At 48.2% G+C, this 20,200-nt stretch overlaps 1 protein-coding gene across 7 annotated transcripts; it reads left to right on the forward strand.

Annotated features, from left to right (window-relative positions):
* The first annotated feature begins 888 nt into the window (after positions 1–888).
* Positions 889–20,142, forward strand: CCDC62 (coiled-coil domain containing 62). Of its 7 annotated transcripts, none has more exons than XM_077308510.1 (14): positions 889–1,186; positions 2,046–2,198; positions 2,912–3,104; positions 4,866–5,032; positions 5,449–5,550; positions 5,989–6,160; positions 7,176–7,277; positions 8,773–8,861; positions 9,382–9,482; positions 10,598–11,332; positions 13,930–14,107; positions 14,392–14,523; positions 16,341–16,418; positions 19,943–20,142. In XM_077308510.1, the coding sequence occupies exons 2-13, from the start codon at positions 2,163–2,165 to the stop codon at positions 16,410–16,412; spliced, it is 2,079 nt and encodes a 692-aa protein (XP_077164625.1). In that variant the 5' UTR covers positions 889–1,186; positions 2,046–2,162; the 3' UTR covers positions 16,413–16,418; positions 19,943–20,142. The 7 variants fall into 7 exon arrangements, with proteins under 7 accessions (XP_077164625.1, XP_077164623.1, XP_077164622.1 ...); XM_077308508.1 differs by lacking the exon at positions 19,943–20,142 and adding an exon at positions 17,227–17,619 and having other exon boundaries at positions 2,131–2,198; positions 16,338–16,418; XM_077308507.1 differs by having other exon boundaries at positions 890–1,186; positions 16,338–16,418.
* Positions 20,143–20,200: the final 58 nt, after the last annotated feature.

Genomic DNA, 20,200 nt, shown 5'->3' on the forward strand with positions numbered 1-20,200 from the left:
CATTTAGTGATTTTTCCTTAATTGAAACATGAAGAGATAACCCTTTTGATGCTACAAGGACACATCTGTGTGAGGAGAGGGGTTCTGGAGGCCCAGCAGGTGCTGTTGCTTTTGTTGGACCTCAACCATATATATTTATGTGTGTGTGTGTTTTGGGGAGGGAAAGAGATTTTGGGGAGTGTGACAACTTAGCAAGACTGTGGTGCCTTAAAGATCAGAAGAGATGGAGACAGCTGAGCCCAGGGATCCTCAGGGCTGGCATTATCACCAAAGACTTCACAGGGCTGTCTTGGGACTGAAGCATCTGTGGATTGAGAGAGCAATTACACAAAACTGGTGTTACTCAACAGCACTTACTCCCTGGATTGTGGTTTTAATTTAACACCTCTGGTATGAAGTGGAGGATGTCTCTCTGCACACATTGTTTAATGCACTTCCAATGCACTTGCGAAGACTTTCCTGTTCTGCACAGGGAAATGCAGCTGCAAAAGCACATGGGAAGTGCATTATCCTACCTGTGTGGAATGAGGCCTGGCTATAGGCGGAGGGACAGAAAACAAGCAGGAGGGAAATACAAAAAGGAATCGTTCCAATAAAGTATGCTTTAGATCAGGGGTAGTCAAACTGCGGCCTTCCAGATGTCCATGGACTCCAATTCCCAGGAGCCCCTGCCAGCATTCGCTGGCAGGGGCTCCTGGGAATTGTAGTCCATGGACATCTGGAGGGCCGCAGTTTGACTACCCCTGATCTAGATCGACAAAAACATATTAATGTTTCCCCTCACATCAGGAAATAACATTTTACAGCCCGTGAAAATCCCTAAAACTTTGCCTAAAAAATAAAAATAAAAACCCAACTATTGGCCCCAAATCCTTTCCCAATGCTGCTGCTGTTCTGAGGGAAGCCCCAGCGCGGCCGGCCGGCCGGGAGGGCAGAAATGGCGCGAAACCTGAGGTGCTTTTCGGGGTGGGAATGGAGGCGCGTCTGCCCCGCAGCGAGAGGGGCCGTTGCCCGCGACGATGAGGCCGCTCCGGATCGACACCCGCCGGGCTCGAGGGCGTTCTAACCCGGGGAAATGAGGCCGCCGCGAGGGGCCCGGCCTGGCCTGGCCTGGCCTGAGGGGGCGCCCCGGCCCGCCCGCGCCTAGAAACTGCCCGCCCCGTGAGGGAACTGGCGGCGGCGACAGGTAAGCGAGGACGCGGCTCCCCTGAGGCCTTCTCCGCGGGGCGGCCCGAGCAACCGGACTACAGCCCCTCCGCCCCGGGAAGGCCTCAGTAGGCCCCGCTGGGTCGTCGTCGCCGCCGCCCTCCTCCTCCTCCCGCGGCCTTCTCGCTCGGCCCCGCCGTCGGCCTTTCCGCGGGCCCCGATTGAGGCCGCCCCAGGCCCGCTTGGGGAAGGGGTGTGTGGGGAAGGCAGCCCCTGCGCCGCCCCTTCTTGGCCTGGCTGGAGGAAAGAGTTGGGGGGAAAGGGGGGGGTGATGATAAGAGATTTATCAAGCGCGGCCTGGGGGGGGGGGAGGTGGCAGAGAGGGGGTTTTCTCCTTCTCCCAAAATATTAGGGCATCCCATGTGTGTGTGTGGGGGGGTCAGTGGGGTTCAGAGAGGGCGAAAGGAAGTATCGCGGGACACAGAACCATGTTTGAGGCCAGCCAGGAAGCCTTAAGACCCACAAAGTTTTGGCCTGGGCATGAGCTTGTGTCGCACGCGCACTTCTTCAAGTCCCAAATTTGTTCAGAATGAAGCATTTTAAAAACTAACGCAGTTTCCTTCTGGGTGTAAGTAAGCGTTTGTGTGCATGCACACTTCTGCAGATCCCAAAAGTCTTTGGACCAAAGTTTGCATCCAGGGGCATCTTTAGGACCCACGAAGTCTCATTCTGGGCATAAGCTTTCATGTGCACGCACGTGCTATCAGATGCCAAACTTCTTCAGACCAGAGTTTGCGTCCAGGGCGCCATTGTTGGGGCTTTGCTTGGGGCTTCCGTTGGACCTGGACCCTTAACACTAGCTGATTTTAATTTTCCCCTCGCCTCTGTTATCCGTACAGCCGAGTGGAAGTGCCCAGGAATGGGATCTGTTACTTCCTTGGACATTGAAACTGAATCTTGACAATTGCTCACTTGATTTTTAAGAGAGTGTGCAGAGGCCTGATTCAAGAGCGTCTATGAATTCATCAGTGCCACCCTCCTCTTCTCCCCAGGTAACAAAACAAAAGCCTTGTTAGGATATACATTGGGTTTTACCCAGCTTTGTAAATGGATGAATCTAATACAGAGACATATTTTTGCAGACAAGACTCACACTTTAAGTTTAAAGTAGAATTCAGGTATGTTGTGGAGTACTGCTATATTCATTACCTAAACCAGTACCCAGTATGTGGTGCTCAGTGCCTAACTCCTGCCAACACATCTTTTGATACCTGTCAGGTGTTTTAAGAAAGTAGAGAGGGCCAGATGGAGCTTTTTTTGCAAGAAAGGTTTCCCATCAACTGTGCAGCTACCTGCACAGTCCAAGGATCTCGACTGTGTAACTGAAAGAGATCTGCAGTAGCCATTTTGTGGCTGGCTCCTTCTCCTCAGCAGCTATTTTGTGGCAGCCATTTTATAGCCCCCCCCAGCTGTGTCAGAATTCCAAAGGTGCACCCAGTTCAAAAACTTTGTGGAGACACCTGATCAAAACCAAGGTTCTCTGCATGTTGGTCAAGTATCAGAGACCTGGAAATCCAGTTGTGCATACCCTAGAGCAGGGGTGGTTAAACTGGCTCTGCAGATGTCCATGGACTACAATTCCCATGTGCCCTTCTAGCATGCTCTGGCAAGGGCTCAAGGGATATTGTTGTCTATGGACTTTGTACCTTATTGACGTTCTATTTCCTGATTGGACAGAATCACATTATATTCTCCCTCCCTGTAGGATTTCCACTCTGAACCAGAGAACATCATTATTCAGAAACAGAGGAAAGAACTGCAGCTGTTAATTGCAGAACTGAAGGATCGTGATAAAGAGCTCAACGATATGGTTGTTGTGCATCAGAGACAGCTGCTGACTTGGGAGGATGATCGTCAAAAAATCCTGACTTTGGCAGAACGGTGTAACAGGACAGAGAGTGAGTGCCATCCAGAACTCAGACCAAGGAGAGAAGCCACTGGAATGCTGCTGTATTGTAGATTGAGTGGGTTGGGACAGAGAATCCCTTGTCTACTTCCAGCCAGTGAGCAGAACAGAGGCAAGATTGGAACCCAAGACTTTCTGGTCCAGAATTACTCCCTTAGCCATTATCCCACACTAGATGGCATGATAAACCATGGTTTACATACCTTTATTTGATCAAAGCCAAGTTAGATGTGAAGTCTGAATGCAGGTGGCCCAGTAAAGGAGGGTGTGATGGTTGACTGTAACTGAGATTTCAAACTAGTGCTTTTAGCTTGTTAACCATCTTGTCTACTAACATAAGAACACAAGTGAAGTTATACAGTCCACCACTCTGTGTCACACAGTGGACAAAACCCAGCTACCATCAAGAGGACCACAAGTGGGGCTGGAACTCCAGGAGCCTTCCCACTGTTGCCCCCCCCCCCCAAGCTCCAAGAACACAGAGCATCACTGCCACAGATGCAGTGTCCCATGTATACTTTATTGCTAATAGCCATTGATGGATCACTGCTCTGAATCCAGTCCCCTTTTGAAGCTGTATATAAAAATATAAGGAAAGCCATGTTGGATCAGGCCACTAGGCGATGGTGGAAAAAAGACAAAAGGGAGACAAGCTGGGATTTTGTGTCTCAGTCAGGATCTATTGCTTACAGACAAGGGGAAGACTAACCAGGGCTTGTCACACAAACATTGATTTAAACAAACCCTGGCTGATTGATCACAGTGTCTGAATGTAGCCTGGCTTTGTATACAAAGGAATTGGAACTGCCCAGGAACTGTTTCAGGACAGAAGAGAGACAATAAATGTGAAATTGACTGTAGCATCTTCTAAAGGACCACATTATAGCTGTTCTTAAATGTTTGGGTGCAACTTGTAAGTGGCATTAGAAATCGGGAAGCTGTGGTGGTGGTGGGGAAGGGAAGTCTCTTGGCTTAGCCGTCCGAATGACGACTGACAACAGAATGGAGACGTCACCTAAGTTGGAACGCCGTGGCAATGCTGGAATGTTGCGGGTGACAGGAAACATGGAATCTTGACAGAGAAGGGCTACAGCACTTCCTAGGAGGAAGAGATTGCTGCCTTTAGAAACTCTGCTCCATTTTTGCCCTAGAATAATTTAACATAACAGGTGTCTTTGCGTGCGAACCGCTGGGTAAAAGGCTCCTCTGATCCAGTAACCATTTGCCAACGGCCAAACTGTGCAGTTGAGAGGGGAAGGAAAATGTCAGGTAACTAGGGTCGCCAGCTCTGGGTTGGGGACAACCTGGAGTTTGTGGGGGTGGAGCCTGATGAGAGCGAGGTTTGGGGAGGGGAGGGACTTCCATGGGCCATGATGCCATAGAGTCCAGGTGAACTGAACTGTGTTTCCTGGAGATGAGCTGTAATCCTAGAGGAATCTCCAGCCACCACTTGTAGGATGGCAACCCTACTGTTAACACTGTTTCAGGAGCTGCCGTGGGGTTAACTCTGGTTTATGGATTCCTTTCTAGTATTCATGAGTTCTGTCCCACAGATCCTTTCTGTTAACAGTGCCCCTTTCCCTAGCTCAGAAGCCAGCAGTGAAGCAGATCCCGGGAATCTAGCCCAATATGCCCTTTTATATAATAACATTCGACACCTCAGCACCGCACCCTGCCTCTTCTGCATTATCTGGGTTGCATCCTTGTTTAAGCGGCTGCTTTGCCACGGATAACACCTGCTCTCGTCCCTCAGATGAGCTGCTCAAAAGGAATGAGATGATAGCGGCGTTGAACGACAGGCTGAAGTTCCTCAAATCTCAGGAGGAAGACTGGAAGAGGACTCTAGAGAGCACCCGGAGGGAGCTGCAGGAGCTCACTCAGACAGCAACTGACACATCCTTTCACTGTCAGACTCTTGAGGTATGTTTCGGCTTGTGTGTCCTGTTTCCAGACTCCCAAGAGCCATCTTGGTATAGTGGTTGAAAGCAAAAGCCTCTAATCTGGAGAACTGGGTTGGATTCCCCACTTCTCCATGTGCAGCCAGCTGGCGGCCTTGGGCTAAGCACAGTTTTCTTAGAGTTCGCTCAGCCCCATCTATCTTACTGGACTTCTGCTGTGGAGAGTGGAAGGATAAGCAATTGTAAGATGCTTTGAGACTCCTCTGCACAGTAGCTCTGTGACTTCCTCAGGGACACCTGTGGTGTTGTCATGCCCGTCTGATCCATAAATAGGTCGAGGGTGAATACCGGCTTCTGATGGGTTTGTCCTATTTGAAGGACAGGAAAGAAAACACTCCCCAGACCTGGACTCTGATCCTTTTCCTTTCTGTTTGGTAGGAGAAGAATCAGGCTCTCAACTGCTCTGTGATGGAACTCTCAAACAAAGTGGGGCATCTGCAAGCCAGGGAACAGGAGCTGCTGACCATGCTGCAGTTGAAGGTAATTTGAGATCTCCCTCAGGGGCCCCCTCTCTTTGTCTGCACTTCACCATTTTATTTTGTTTCCTGGTTTTGGCAAAATGCAGTAGATTTCCTTAGACCCTAAAAGTTCATTTTCCCCCCTTTTGATTGTCAAAGTGATTCAGACCTTTTCACATGCCTGCCGTGCCTCACGGATACGTCGGCTCCGATCCCCACATCACCTCCGCTCTGATTGACAGCGTGCTCCCAGCCAGGCTGGCCTTCCAGAACTGTCCTTGCTGCGTTCCTTCCTGTGGCAGCTGGAGGGCTGGTCCCCATTCCAGTGCCATTCTCCCCTTGGTAATTGATGCTATCAGGATCTGGCAGTAGATTGCGGAGGCACAGACAATCGGAGGCCAGGCTGCAAGACAGTGAACACTTTCTCCACACCCCCCCTCCCCTTTGCTTTTCCGACTAGGATAAAGATATCCTTGAAGCGACCAGTCACATCACTGAATTCACGTGCAAATTCAAAATGTTAGAAAGCGCTCTGCGGACAGCAAAGATGGAGGGAACCAGCATCAGCAAGGAAAAACAGGATTTTAAACTCAAGCTGAAAGAAGTGATGTTGGAAATTGGAAAGTTGAAAGGTAGGCGGATTCAGATGCTTGGAATTCGGCCTGGCATCCAGACCAGCTGGCGACAGGCCCTGTGCTCATGTCCTGCTCCTGGAATCACCATACTAATGGGGCCGTCCAGGGATTAAAGACTCTTTGGTAGTGGAAAGTGACCCTGTAGGCTTTTGACCCTGTAGGGTGACCCTGTAAGGCAGGGGTAGTCAACCTGTGGTCCTCCAAACTCTGGCAGGGACTCATAGGAATTGTAGTCCATGGACATCTGGAGGACCACAGGTTGACTACCCCTGCCTTAAACCCTGCTCTGTCCAGCCTCAGCCCTTACAACTAAGGCAGATTGTAAGCAGGAGGGATTGTGTGGGTGCTCAGCTCTTGTGGCCGTTTCTTGTGTTCTGCAGGGGGTTGGACTAGATAACCCTGGTGATCCCTGCAATGCTGGCAGGGGATCCTGGGAATTGTAGTCCATGGACATCTGGAGGGCCGCAGTTTGACTACCCCTGCCCTAAACCCTGCTCTGTCCAGCCTCAGCCCTTACAACTAAGGCAGATTGTAAGCAGGAGGGATTGTGTGGGTGCTCAGCTCTTGTGGCCGTTTCTTGTGTTCTGCAGGGGGTTGGACTAGATAACCCTGGAGATCCCTTCCAGCTCTATGATTGTATCTCCTGGAATCTTCCAACCTAGAACTGGCAACCATAGTCAGGACCAAGCTGGCCATGCTAGGTATATCATGGAACCAAGGGAGCCAGCAAACAATTATGTGCTAATTCCTGTTTTCCAGCATCAGATTATGATTAAGGAAGACGAGCTTCTTAATTGTGTGTTGTGTTATTTTAAAGTCAGTACAATAACCGGCGATAAACAATGGACCTGAAATTGTTTCTCCAGTATTTTGGGCTACCTGGCTCACTGACTTGGGTGACCTGACAAGGAGAAATGGCTGGAGACGGGAGCTGCTGCCCAAGCTAAAGGCGTCGACTCACATTTCTGTGGGAGGAGCTTTGGTTTCAGCAACGCTTTTCTTTATTTTAAAGATGACCTCAGTGAAAAAACAAAAGAGAACAATGAACAGAGGGAGGAAATTATACGGCTCAAACAAGAAAACAATTATTTAACTGACAAGCTGATGTTTAGTGGTGAGTAGACCAAACAACAAAAGCTTTTTGGGCTGTGGCTGTTACGGAGGAGGGCCGAAAGGGAGGGGCACCAACAGAAAGCCAAAGCAGCGAAGAAAACACAATAATTAGGTGAAAAGAAAGATTTTTATTATAATTTGTTCAGAGATTCCTGTGTATTTCACACGCTGGTTTGTTTGGAGGATCTGAAATAATATATGAAAAAGCAGATTAAAAAAATTCAGACATAGAAATATGGAAAACTGGACTCTGAAGAAACACATTCATTGCAAACGAAACACGGCAAAAATATTTTACAGGCACTGTTAATAGCAGAGGGTCACAATAAACCAGACTTCGAAAGCTTAAAAAGCTGTTTTTTTTTCAGAGGCATTATTGATTTTTTCCCTTGTGGCTATGGGACCTGGGAATGTTCAGCCTGGAGAAGAGGAGGTTGAGAGGGGACATGATTGCTCTCTAAGTATTTGAAAGCTTATCTCTTGGAGGAGAGCAGGGAGCAGTTCCTTTTGGCAGCAGAGGACAGGCCCTGCAGTAATGGGGTTAAACTACACGTAGAATGTTATCAGCTAGAAAACAGGGGAAACAAATTTCACAGCCAGAGGTGTTCAGCAGTGGAGCCAGCAGCCTAAAGAGGTGGTGAGATCCCCTTCACTGGCAGTCTTCAAGCAGTGGCTAGACAGAGACTTCTCAGGGATGCTTGAGACTGATCCTGCAGTGAGCAGGTGGTTGAACAAAATGGCCTGCATGGCCCTTTCCCTTTCCTCTCCCCACAACAGACACCCTGTGAGATGGGTGAGGCTGAGAGAGCCCTGATATCACTGCTCGGTCAGAATGGCTTTATCAGTGCCGTGGCGAGCCTTAGGTCACCAACCTGGCTGCATGTGGAGGAGGAGCGGGGAATCAAACCCGGCTCGCCAGATTAGAAGTCAGTGCTCCTCACCACTACACCAAGCTGTCTCTCTGCATTTGGAACTATCCTCTGCATTTGGAACTAGCTGTTTGCATTGTTACGGTTTGGGGAGGGGTGGAGTTAGTCCCTCCGTCCTTTGACCAGAGGGCTTTGGCTTGTCCACAAATGCTACACCCAAAGCCTTTATCAGGGTTACAGGTAATGCACTCCTGGTGCCTTTATGCTGCTCCCCGTCAGCAGCCACCTTCCTTGGACTGCAGGTGAACAGGAGACAAAGGGGAGTGGAAGGGAGCCTCCCCTCAACATCCCTGCAGCAAGTGCTGCTGCCGTGTACATACAATGCAGGTCACTGGGTTCACACTGTATTTGGTTATTTACTGATCTGGACTCTGTATGAAAGATGCACATTACAATTGTGAAATTAGCAGCTACTTTGGGGCTGAAGAGAGACAGTTTTTGGCATCTCTCTGAGTAATCGGTGAGGAGCCTCTTCCCGGATGACTGACAGAATTAGCATTTAGTTTGTTGGTGTCTGTTGCTTCTCATCCAATGTTCTGATTCAAACCTGATTCCTCCGCCTAACAGTCGAGAGAGCAAACCGAAAAGATCACCTTCTTCAGTCTGCAAAATCGAAGCAGCTAAGGACGGACACTGAGCTGAGCAATTTGCGGCAGGTTTGACTCCCAAGTTCTGGGGTTTATTTTATTCTGGGGTGGTGGTGCTTTTGTTTGGGGCTTGGAGGTGTTTTATGTCTGAACAGGGAACTGGGTCAAAGGTCATAGAATCATAGAGTTGGAAGGGACCTCCAGGGCCATCTGGTCCAATCCTGCAGAATCCAGGGAACTCACAACTACCCACCCAGAGTGATCCCAATTCCAGGCCCCGCTGATGCCCCCCTCCCCCCCAAAATCACCCAGAATCCCCGGCTTTCCTAGATAGCTCATGGCAAGGAACAACATGGGTTAAAACAGTCAACAATATTTAAATGCTAGTTTGTGGGTTCATTGTGGTTTGCGCTAATGCCAAAGACTTGGGAGTCAGAGGAAGAAGGGTTGAGGTCACACTCAGTGTTTGCCCTGGCTTCTGAACTATCCCCTCCTATCAATAATGTCTAAAAATGGGATGCCTGAAGAGAACAGCCAAGGGTTTCGTTGTCATTCTTGGGTGCCCCTGAGCTCTCCTTCTTGCCCTCAGATCTACCTGAAGCAGCAGCAGGACCTGCAGTTTCTGCACTTCAACTTGGAGAGTTCGCAGGAAACAAATCCAAAACCCAAGAAGGAGGCCCACGAAACAAGGTAGGCCTGAGGGGGGGGGTTCAAACTAGGAGCCATAATGGCGCCTGATGGATGCTTTGAGCTGATCCTGCATTGAGCAGGGGGTTGGACTAGATGGCCTGTATGACTGCGTGGTGTAGTGGTTAGGAGCGGCAGCTTCTAATTTGGCAAACTGGATTTGAGTCCCTGCTCCTCCACATGCAGCCAGCTGGGTGACCTAGGGCTCGTCACAGCCCTGACAGTGTTGTTCTCACAGAGCAGTCCTGTCAAAAGCTCTCTCAGCCTCACCAACTTGATAGGGTGCCTGTTGTGGGGAGAAGAAGGGGAGGGAACTGTAAGCCGCTTTGAGGCTCTTTCAGACAGTAAAAAGTGGGGTAGAAAAACCAACTCTTCTTCTTTTTAACAGCTGCCCATTAGCTACAGTGTTAGGCAGATTGTAATTCTCAGGATGGATTCAGCTGAGCAGACATATTGGTCTGAAGCTGTAGAACAAATTTGGGTCCAGCGGCACTTTTATGACCAACAAAGTTGAATTCTGGGTATATGCTTTCATGTGCATGCGTACTTTTTCAGATGGTAAGACAGTTCTTTTGTCAGGGTGAACCAAAGTTTACAAAGCAGTGCATGAGCTTTTGGGCTACACAGAACCCTTTGTCATGCTTAATGTTGGGGTGGGGGAGAAGCATTGATACGGGGTGGGGATAATTTACCAGGTGAAGGCGTGGCATTAACTTCTGCCCACAGTCTTTTCCAGTTCTAAGGTGGCAGTCAAGGAAGCTCCTGCAAATTGATTAGGTTAGAAATTTAACCCTGAGCAAATATAGGTTGTTCCTCTGAAGATCAGTAGGGATGTCTAGGGCAGTGCTTGTAATTTGCAGGGCCTGCATAAGGGAGAGGATCATAGAAAAAAAGCCATAAAACGTATTAACAAAACTGGAAGCTTAGAACCAGAACGCAGTTAGTAGCAGCCAGATGGGGCAGAGTTGGGGGGCTGGGCAGATACATATAAAACCTCGAAGCCGCCTCACCTTGCCTAGCAACAGCAGCACAGGGACTGGCCGCCATGGGGAGAGTTATCCCCCTAGGTTGCTGCGTGCTGTCTCAGTAACACGAGCTCCTTGTTCCGCCACTTCTAGCATAGAGATGGTTTTGTCCGACCTCGAGAATAGCAGCGACGGTGAGGCTGTCTGTAGCGAAGTGACCCACAAGACCCACACCCGGTTTGTGCACTTTCCCCAAGGCGGCTCGCAAAGTACGTGCCTCATATGCGACCCCGGGAATAGGTGTCAGGCGCAAGACTTGGGTTCCCAGGAGCGACTCTGCGCACGCTTGGATGCCTTCCATGAAAGGGAATTTGGCTGTTCGGAAGCTCTGCCTAGGCAACCGCAGGCGTGGGACAGTCCCTTGAGCGCGGGCAGAGCAGAGGTCAGACCTGCTTCACCGTCAGACAGCCGCTGGATGATGGACAGTGGGGAATTTGCTCAGCCCTTGGAGCGAAACCCAGTCGCCTTCCTGCCGATGCACAAGCACTGGCTGGGGCTGGAGTCCTTCGCGGAGCTGGCAAAGGGCCGTAGCCCCCCGTCCAAACTCTCGGACCAGTTCGACGGGGGCCATAAAGCTGCAGGGACGGCAGATCCCATTGGGGTTCCTAGGGGGCAAAGTCCCCAGAAGTCTCCCCGTCTGGCCAAAGCGCTGGATCCCAGCTGCTCCTGCCGCTGCCCTGCAAGCAGAACCTCGCCCTGCCAACCCGTCACAGACCAGGAGTGGATGCAGATTTTCAAGCCGGCCAGAGCAGAAGGAGAGACGCGGCACGGGGCCTTTCTCAGCAGTCCTCAGGCTAGTTGTCGAATGAAAAGCGCCAAGGCAGAAAGGTTAGGTGTTTTTCTCGTTATGCCAAGCTTAAATATTTCTGTTAAGTTATAATCACCCTCCTCCCCCCAAAGAACATAAACCATGCCGAAACCTTTATTGAACCAGGTCATAGTTTGAAACAGGGCTCCCTTTCAAATGATAAACATGTAATGAAAAGGTCCTAAGTAGGGTTGCTAGCCTCCAGGTGGGGCCTAGAGACCTCCTCCTATTACCAAGGACTTCCAGGTGACTCAGGTCAGTTTTCCAGGGGAAAAGGGCTTCTTTTGAAGGTGGGCTTTATGGCACTGGATCCTCCTGAAGGCCCCCCCTCCCCAAATCTCCAGGTATTTCCTTACCTTGGGCCGTCAGCCGTAATTCTTAGACACCAACCTATATAAGGAGCTCATCCCTCTAGATTCTCAGTCAATCCACACAGGTCATACGTGACAATGCAGCTAGTTTTATTGTTTCCAAATCAGGCCTGTGTTTGCTGGCGGGCAGCAGCCCATAACTGCCAAAGGAAAGGCTGTCCCCTGCCACTGCATTTGCTGGAAGGGGCTCATGGGAATTGTAGTCCATGGACATCTGGAGGGCCGCAGTTTGACTGCCACTGGTTTAGAAAATAAACTGGGTCGGAGTTTTCAGGCAGACAACTCCTGTGTGATCATTTTCATCTTCCCCGGGGATTTGGGGGGTCTCCCAAGTATCTTCAGAGATGGAAAGGCTGTTGAAACTCAGGTGAAGTAGAGCAAGCTGGATTTTGCCCAGGAAATAAGTGGCAGCTTGCAGGATTGAGACCACACTAGTAGAATTCTTGTGAAGGAGTACTATCTAGATCCAGCTCAAGTTCAGGATATACCAAGTAAAAGAAGCAGGAAAATAGCTCCCCCCCCCCCTTATTGGAGCAGTTCAGTAAACAATGGTGGCTGTGTTTTGGCCTAAAAGGCAGGAAGTATAAAGTTAGATACAGTTTCAGAATTTAGAAGACACTTTCCAACTTCACAGAACTATTCATCAGACACATGCTGGCTCATGAAGAATCCAGTGAAAGCTGAACGCTTGCACATTCCTGCTTGGACCTGGTATCATTTTACCTGCTTGGTGTCTCCTGGATTCCCTGGAACAGGTTGTTGGTAGTTACCCCCTGTGGAGTTTCTCAGATAGGGAAGAAGTCACCCAAGATTTGAAACCGGCCAACTTGATGAGCGGCTAATAACAAAGGAGTAACCATGGCTGTAGAACACTGCAAGCAAAGTGTGCAAATAACTGCAGCTAAACTTGCGAGGGTCAACTTCCCCGAATCGAGCCGGGGGTTTATTCATTGTTTGGGAACAATGCAAAAGTGCTGGCTGGCAAGCACGCACACACACACACACACAGCAGTTTGAAGCTTGCTAAGAAGTCGTTTTGTTCTGAATAGAGCAGAATTTGACTGTGCATTTTAAAAAACTGTTTGCGCTTTGCTTTTCTCAGTGCACAACATTCAGCTACCAAACTGCCTGAGTCAGGCCTGGAGCTTGGTAGATTTGCATTTAAATTTGAAGGATTAGTTCCCTTGGGTTGGGTTCCCCCAATCCAAATGCAGCAGTTTCCTTGCAGGAAGAGGCTCAGTGGCGAGGGGGGAGGCAGCACCCTTAGGCAAATCTCCGTGGGTCTCGATCCTGCTGTTTTTGGGGTGCAGGGATTCCAGCATCTGCACATAAGGGAAATTTGTTTGTGCAAGAGACCCACAAGAGCTTTCACTAGCCCCCTTTGGTCACCCAACAGGTGACATGACAACCTGGCTGTTTAGTTCCTGAGCCGATAGGGTCAATCTCAGTAAGTCTGTCAATTTATAAACAGATGCACAACTCAATTCTTAGTGAATCAGGCAGATTACAGAAATACAACGCACAGCTTTTTCTAAGTTGAGTAAATAACCAGGTATGAAAAATCACAACAATGCACTGTTGCATTGTTTATATTGTTTATACTGTTATATTGTTATATGGTTACAACTATTAGTATTATTATTGTATGGTTATTCACATGTTATAGGCTGTTTCATGTACTGTTCTTATGTTCTTATGTAAACTGCCCTGAGCCTCCAGGGAGGGTGGTATCTAAATATAATAAATAAATAAATCATCCATTTTTAGAGATGGTTTAATTCAAACCGAATTCAATGTTTCTATTTTTTACTGGCTTCCATGGTTTAGTTTGATTTGGATATTGAATGACGGGGGAACAAGTTGGAAAAAATGTATAATATATAATTTATATTGTATAAAAAGTGTAATATAGTATAAAATGTATGATATATAATTAATATAGTTCATGGTTTTATTTATATTTATTTTGCCTATAATGCTGGTTTTATTGATGTTTCTCTTTTATATTGTAAACCACCCTGAGTCCGTTTGTGGTATAGATAATTATAAATACATAAATATCCCCTTCCCCAAATTTCCTATATGCCAAAATTTTCCCATTGGCACTATATACCATATTTTTCATAACCATTTATTAATGTTAGATGTTTTTCCTTGTGTCCATGTGTGGACATTCAGGCTTCTTTGTAGAATGTACACAGGAGGTTCATCCAAAAGATCACAATCTTTTTCAATTTGTTATGCAGCAGCCACGACGTGGACCTGACTCTTTCAGACTTGGGCGCTCCGTGTCTGACGTCGACACAGAAGATGAGCGGGCCCAAGAGGCAGGAGAAGCTCTTTGAGTCGGATCTCTCGCCCAAACTCACAAGCGGGCCAGACCTCCATTCAGTGAATGGATGCTGCCAGCCTGCCATCCACTGTGTGAGTCTTTGCCCTTGTAATACGGCCCCTGTCATTGGCCAGGCTCTGAACACAGCTCTATGATGCTAGGACACCCAGCTGGCTGCCAGTGGAGGAATCTGGTTCTCCAGATTAGAATCCACCACTCTTTGACCACTACCTCATGCTGGCTCCAGAGCATCGTCATGCAGTCCTGGAGACTTACGGAATGAGCTCAGAGCTGTGGACCCTTTTCCACCATGTCCCTGATGGCTCCAGACCTTTCCCTACAGTCCCTGAATCTGCTCTGTTCTGGCACCTTCTAGGATTCTTGCTCACCCACAAGTAAGCTTCAGAGACTACTAGCAGAGTCCCGGCAGATGTTGGCTGACCTGGAACGCAACTACCTGCTCCACGACGCTCTGAGCAGCAGCCTCCAGGAAGGCAGCACCTCGGCGGTAAGTCTTTCCAGTGCAACAACTTCAGCGATGGGGAGAGTTCAGTTTTCATAATATTTATGAGATCATTGGCTGAGATTTGCATATGGTTTTCTTTCCACGGTGCTGGATAGGGGTGCTTAAAAAAAACAGACAGCTTTTTTTGCAGGGGGGGGTTGGGAGATTCAGCCTGGAAAAAACTGGCGTATGCCGATATACCCGGATAGCAATATTGGTATTGGCATTCGAATTTGACTGGTCAAGCCATTTCAGGGCTCCCTTTCACTTTCCCCGCCTGCCAAAGGGAGGGAAGCAAAAGGGATCGCTGGAGGGGCTCGGAGGCCATTCCAGCCTTTTGAGAAGCCAATCACCCAAACTGAAAGGTGTGATTTGACTCGGGGAAGATGAATCACACACTGCCAGTTCTGGATTTTTAAAAAAAATAGAAATGTAGGAGATAAGTTTATTAAATTTCCTTATTTAAATCTTGCTACCCAGTTTTTCTCCCCATCAACACTGGGAAATTGTTTTGTGGCACCTTCAAGATCACCACTTTTCCTGAACCAGAAATCCACTTTGACAAACTCCATTGGAGAACGGCGCCCAGTGCTTCTCTCCCAGCCAGTGTGTTAGTCTTTGCAGGACCACGTGACTCCTGTTATTCTCTCTAAGAATTTGCCACTGGCAAACCCATCGAGTAAAATGACTGAGCTGGATTTTGCCACAAGTAAAGATGTGAACAAACCAGGCAAGAATGAACTCGCATTTCAATCCTGAGAGAGATGGGGCCATCATCTTGTTTTTCTTTATTGAGCAAGAGAGGGATTTTTAACTCTTGCTTTTCCACTTCAGACTCCAGGTCTATCTTGTACCAGTCAATAAAAGCTGCAAAGTCCGAAGTAAAACCAAAAAACAGCATAAAGAGATATATTTAAAAGAAGCAAGCAAATGTATTGGTGATTTCTACAACTGGGGTGACAATCTAAAATCGAGCACACAGAATTTGCTCCAGATCCCCGGCCCAAGTTGGCCCTGGCCTGGTGGAATGCTCTTCCAAGCGAGGTTGGGGTTTACAAGGTTTAATTCTGCTTAGGATTGCACTACTTGAGAATGAAAGAACCTGCTTCTCCTGTGCCAATCTCTAAAAATAGCTGGTTTTCTTTGCAAAAGCAAACCAGAGCATTTTATCTGGAAGGTAACATCACCTTTGCCTCCCACTAAGATTGTGTTGGCTCAGCAAAGCCATTCCCTGCCTCAGTTCTCTCTAAAGTGGAGTGAGAATGACTGGTGAGCTCTCTCTCCTCTCCCACATCTCTGCTTCAGTTTCATCTGGCCACAAGATGGTGCGACGCCCCTTCTCCACTCATGCAGAGTGCCTACTGCCCGCCACAACCTCTCTCTCTCTCTCTCTCTCTCTCTCTCTCTGGCTCAGGGTTACAAGTAGGTCAGGCATTCCCATTGCTACCCTCCTTCCCTCTTTTAAAATACCTAGAGAGCTAAGACCATATTGCCTCTCAGGTCCCTGTCCCCCCCCTCTTCTCTCAGAGACATCGGCTGACAGATTGCCCAGCCCCTTTGAGTCTGAGGAGATAAGATGGGACAGAAATGTTTTACATTAATAGATGCAAGTATCTCACCATTAATTAACATGGTACAAGGGGTTTTTTGGCATCCTTTTTAGTATTTTGAGATCTATAGTGTGAATTGGGCAGTGGACTGTATTTCATGGTCACTTTGCATGCAAGCCCAAACTTGCCATTGTGCCTCCCAGAAAATTATTCCTAGGTTGTTGACGAGGTTGTTTTCTAAGGACTCCCTGTCTTCATACCCTTTAGCAGGCAGGGGAGTATCCAGGGAGCCTGCCGGCTGCAGAGGAAACCCAGATGAAGCTCTCTCTCTTCACTCTCTGACCTCAGGTGAGGACAAGCCCCTTCCTCTCCTTTACTTTGTAGCTGTGTGTATTGGTGAGATTTCCTTTCTTAGGCTTCCACGACATCTCCTCTGAGGCGGCAACTGCAGACTGTGATGCCCAGGTGGGCTTTGTCAGTTCTAACCTGACAAATGAAAGAGCCTAATGTCTCTCATTTCACGGCAAGGGGTCTGGGGATAACATCCTGCAGCTGGGGGAAAGCTGAAGGAGCTGGGCGAGCTCAGCCTGGAGAGGAGACGACTAATAGGTGGCATGAGACCCCTCTTCTACTCCCTACCCTGCACCTGCCAGGGCTGAGGCTTTGTTAATTAATTAATTAATTAATTAATTGGTTAATTCATTGAATTTCTATCCCGCCCTCCCATGAGGCTCAGGGCGGTTCGACATGGAAGAAACACAGGAAATGCGATGCGATGCCTTCGGCATTTCTGGAATGCCTCCTGGCTTGTAAATCTTTGCAGTTGGCAGCTCCTGAGAGGCGTCTCTGTCAACACGAGAACCCCTGAGCTGCCAGCTGTTTGCAAAGGGACGGGAAAACCTTCCCCAGCAGGTTTGGTTTCAGGGAAGCAGCTGTCAGACTGGCTCGTGCAGTAAATGCTTTCTTTAACGGTCGAGGCATCCGGGAGGTTTGCGCTGGTCAGTTTTTTCCCCCCCAGGCGAAGAAGAAGGCCAGTCAGAAAACGGCTGAGCCGGAAACTTGATCGGCCGTGTGTCTTTTCCACCTATGTGCATGTTTTAAGATCACCGCTTCCCTCCTGGTTTAAAAACCAGCCGCCCTCTGTTTGTCTTGCCAGCATTGCCCTTTGTGAGACGGCGCCGCCCACTCCGGAAGGTCCCTGCCGTGTGGAGGGTCCACGAGGAAGCCGTGCCTCAGCCGCTGAGATCATTTTCCAAACGCCTCTCACGTCCCAGGGACTTTGGTCTGGATGCTGGGCTTTAGTCCCCCTCCTCCTAGATAGATAGATTTAGAGATGCCGAAAACCTAGAATTATGGGATAGTGAATAAAAGTGACTTTAAGGAAGAGCTGCCCTACGATTAATTGATAGCCTGTTTTTGGAAGGTTATTTAAATATGCCCTTGCTCACTTGGAGGCCTTTAAAAGTCTAGAAATGTGTTTTTTCTCTGGTTTACTCTGTTTTTGTACCAATGTTTTCTATTTACAGTATAAAGCTCAATATTCCTTTTCTGTCTGAGTTTTCTTTTTAACCACGCGACGTTCTTTTCTTGTATCCGACTGGAGCAGTAAATGGAGGAACCGTCCCCTCCCCCACAGCACTGGATGTGGACCCTTGTCCACCATGTGGCTGTGCAGACCCTATTCATGTGAACAGCCCTTCTTAATTCCCACCATCACACTCACCCACTGCTTCTGGGGGTTCCTGGTGTGCCAGGCTCATTCTCTGGGTCTCCTCTTGACCCCAGACGAGCCACTGGAAGTGACAGCAAGCGGTTCAGGGAAAAGAGGGATAGGCTTTTCATTAAAATAAAATGCTCAATTGCTCCATGAGGGATACAAATGTGGAATTTGCTGGCAGGGGACATGGTGAAGGCCACAGGGCACCCGCTGGGTTTGAAATGGGGATTAGATTCATGGTGGACGATTTCATCGGTGGCTACTAGCCGTGGTGACAAAAGGGAGCCTCCATGTTCAGAGGCAGTCAGCCACTGAATCTCAGAACCAGGAGGGAACATTAGGGGAAGCCCTTGGCTTCCAGAGGAACTGATTGGTCATGGTTTGAGACAGCATGCCGGACCGTTGGTCTGATCCAGCAGGGCTGTTCTGATATTCTTACGACCTGTTTTACCACTGTCTGCTTTTATTGACCTCTGTGCCTTTACCACTGTCAATGCAGTCCGTACTACTTTGGGGGGGGGGGCTGTGTATGAGTGCCCTGTGCCCCTCCCCATGCATCCTGCATATCTCAGCCAGCTAAGAACGGGGGCGTCCTTTTGTAAACGGGCAGGAATACACGACTATTATTAAAAGACAACAAAGCTTCCATTTAATTTCTGCCTGCCATTAGTTAGGTTGTGTGGGCTTTTCCCACTCCCTGTCTTGTTTTTAATTAGAGGCTCAAGAAAAAGGGCAGAATAGGGCTCTTTTTCTCTCCCTCCCACCCCACCATATCAAGTTAACCACCCTTACTGTAGCAAAACATTGTCCGTGGTTAAAGATCAAAGGCAGGGAATGGCAAATAGCAAATATGGGAGGCTGGGGAAGGGGAAACAGTGTTTGGCCAACCCTTTTCTCTTAGTGGCATTGAGTGAGCTTGTGCAGCATTGGGTAGAATCTTAAAAGACGATTTTCTTTCATCGGTGAGAGCCTGCAGGAGAAGAGCAAAGTTTGACTCCATTAGCACCTTGGAGACCCTGGCAGATTTTGAAGAGAACTTTGACTCTGGAAAACTTATACTCTGGAGCTCTTCTGATGAAAAAAGCTGTGACCCTCAAAATCTCATATCCTGGAAACCTTCTGACGAACAGAGCTTTGGTCTCAAAAGCTTCCAGCTTGGAAAACCTCTTGGTCTCTGAGGTGGAATCTTGCTCTTCTCTCTTTGGCTAGATCTGCGGGTGTGTTCATGTCAACCTTTGCCAAACCATTAGCACTTTACTCCCGGATCAACTTCAGGGTGTGCAAGTTATTTCACATCTGAAATGTTAGCCTGGCCCACTTGGCCATGGATTGGGGTGCTCCTCCTTAGGAGTCTGTTTTCCCCAACAAACGAATTAGATTCTAAGCCTCTTTTTTCACCTATCGCAAGGTTCAGAGAACTGCATCATGCAGCAGTTTTGGAACTTTTGAAGAAATCACTGCCCAGGGCTGTTTCCAGGTGGATGTTTTGCATTGCCTTGGCTTTCTCACAGCAGTGCTCTTTTCCAGAACCATTTACGTGACGTTAATCCTTTGTTTGTTCTGCCCTCTCCTCCCTTTGGTGCAACTGATTTGGTATGATCTTTTCCAACCTTGGAACTCTGTAGATACTAAGATATTTTGCCCATGTTAGCTGGCAGTTGGCAGGTGTATAGTGTTATAACATTACAACAATCTGTTTGAATAACATGCTTGTTCCCAGCTTTCTTTTTAAAAGTCTGGAGCCCTTTTCCGTGCAGAGTTATCAGAGGGAAAGGTGCAGGCTGCAACTTTCTGTCTTGGATAGTTGATCTGTGATTACCAAAGTCCTCAAGGGACGAAACCCATTTGTATCTCCCAGGTCTTTTGCAACCCAACTTGAGTCCTCAGGACTGGGTAAATATTTGCACTTGAACCAAAACCTGCTTGCTCTGAAGGAAATTCCAGTGAGCTGTGTAAACATGCTTTTTTAATTTATTTTTTAAAATAAAACAACCCCTCTTTGTTTTGTGAAGAAAAACAAAGTCTGCTCAGAACTAAAGTTGCATTAGCCCCGTCCCATTCAACTCACTGGAGTTTCCTTCTGAGCAAACCGATTCAGGATAAATCTGTAAATATTTGTTTTTGGCGGGCTTTTGAACCCCTGTTTTGTTTCCAGGTGTTGTCACTTCTTTAATCAAAAAGACAGAGCAAGAACAATTGAACAAATCACTGGCAATAAAGGCCATGGCTTTTTCCAGATTAAAGGTGGAAGCCAAATGACCAAGAGAGGAAAAGTGATGCTATTTTCGTTTAGAAACCGGGCTGGGATATTCACTCACCAAACGGAGATGCATTTAAGAGCCCCACAGCAATTGCACGCAACTCTCAAGAGCAATTCGGAACACTCTTCTTAAAGCTTTCTAACGGCCAATGA

Source organism: Paroedura picta, chromosome 13 (assembly GCF_049243985.1).
Source record: "Paroedura picta isolate Pp20150507F chromosome 13, Ppicta_v3.0, whole genome shotgun sequence".
Classification (NCBI taxonomy): Eukaryota; Metazoa; Chordata; class Lepidosauria; order Squamata; family Gekkonidae; genus Paroedura; species Paroedura picta.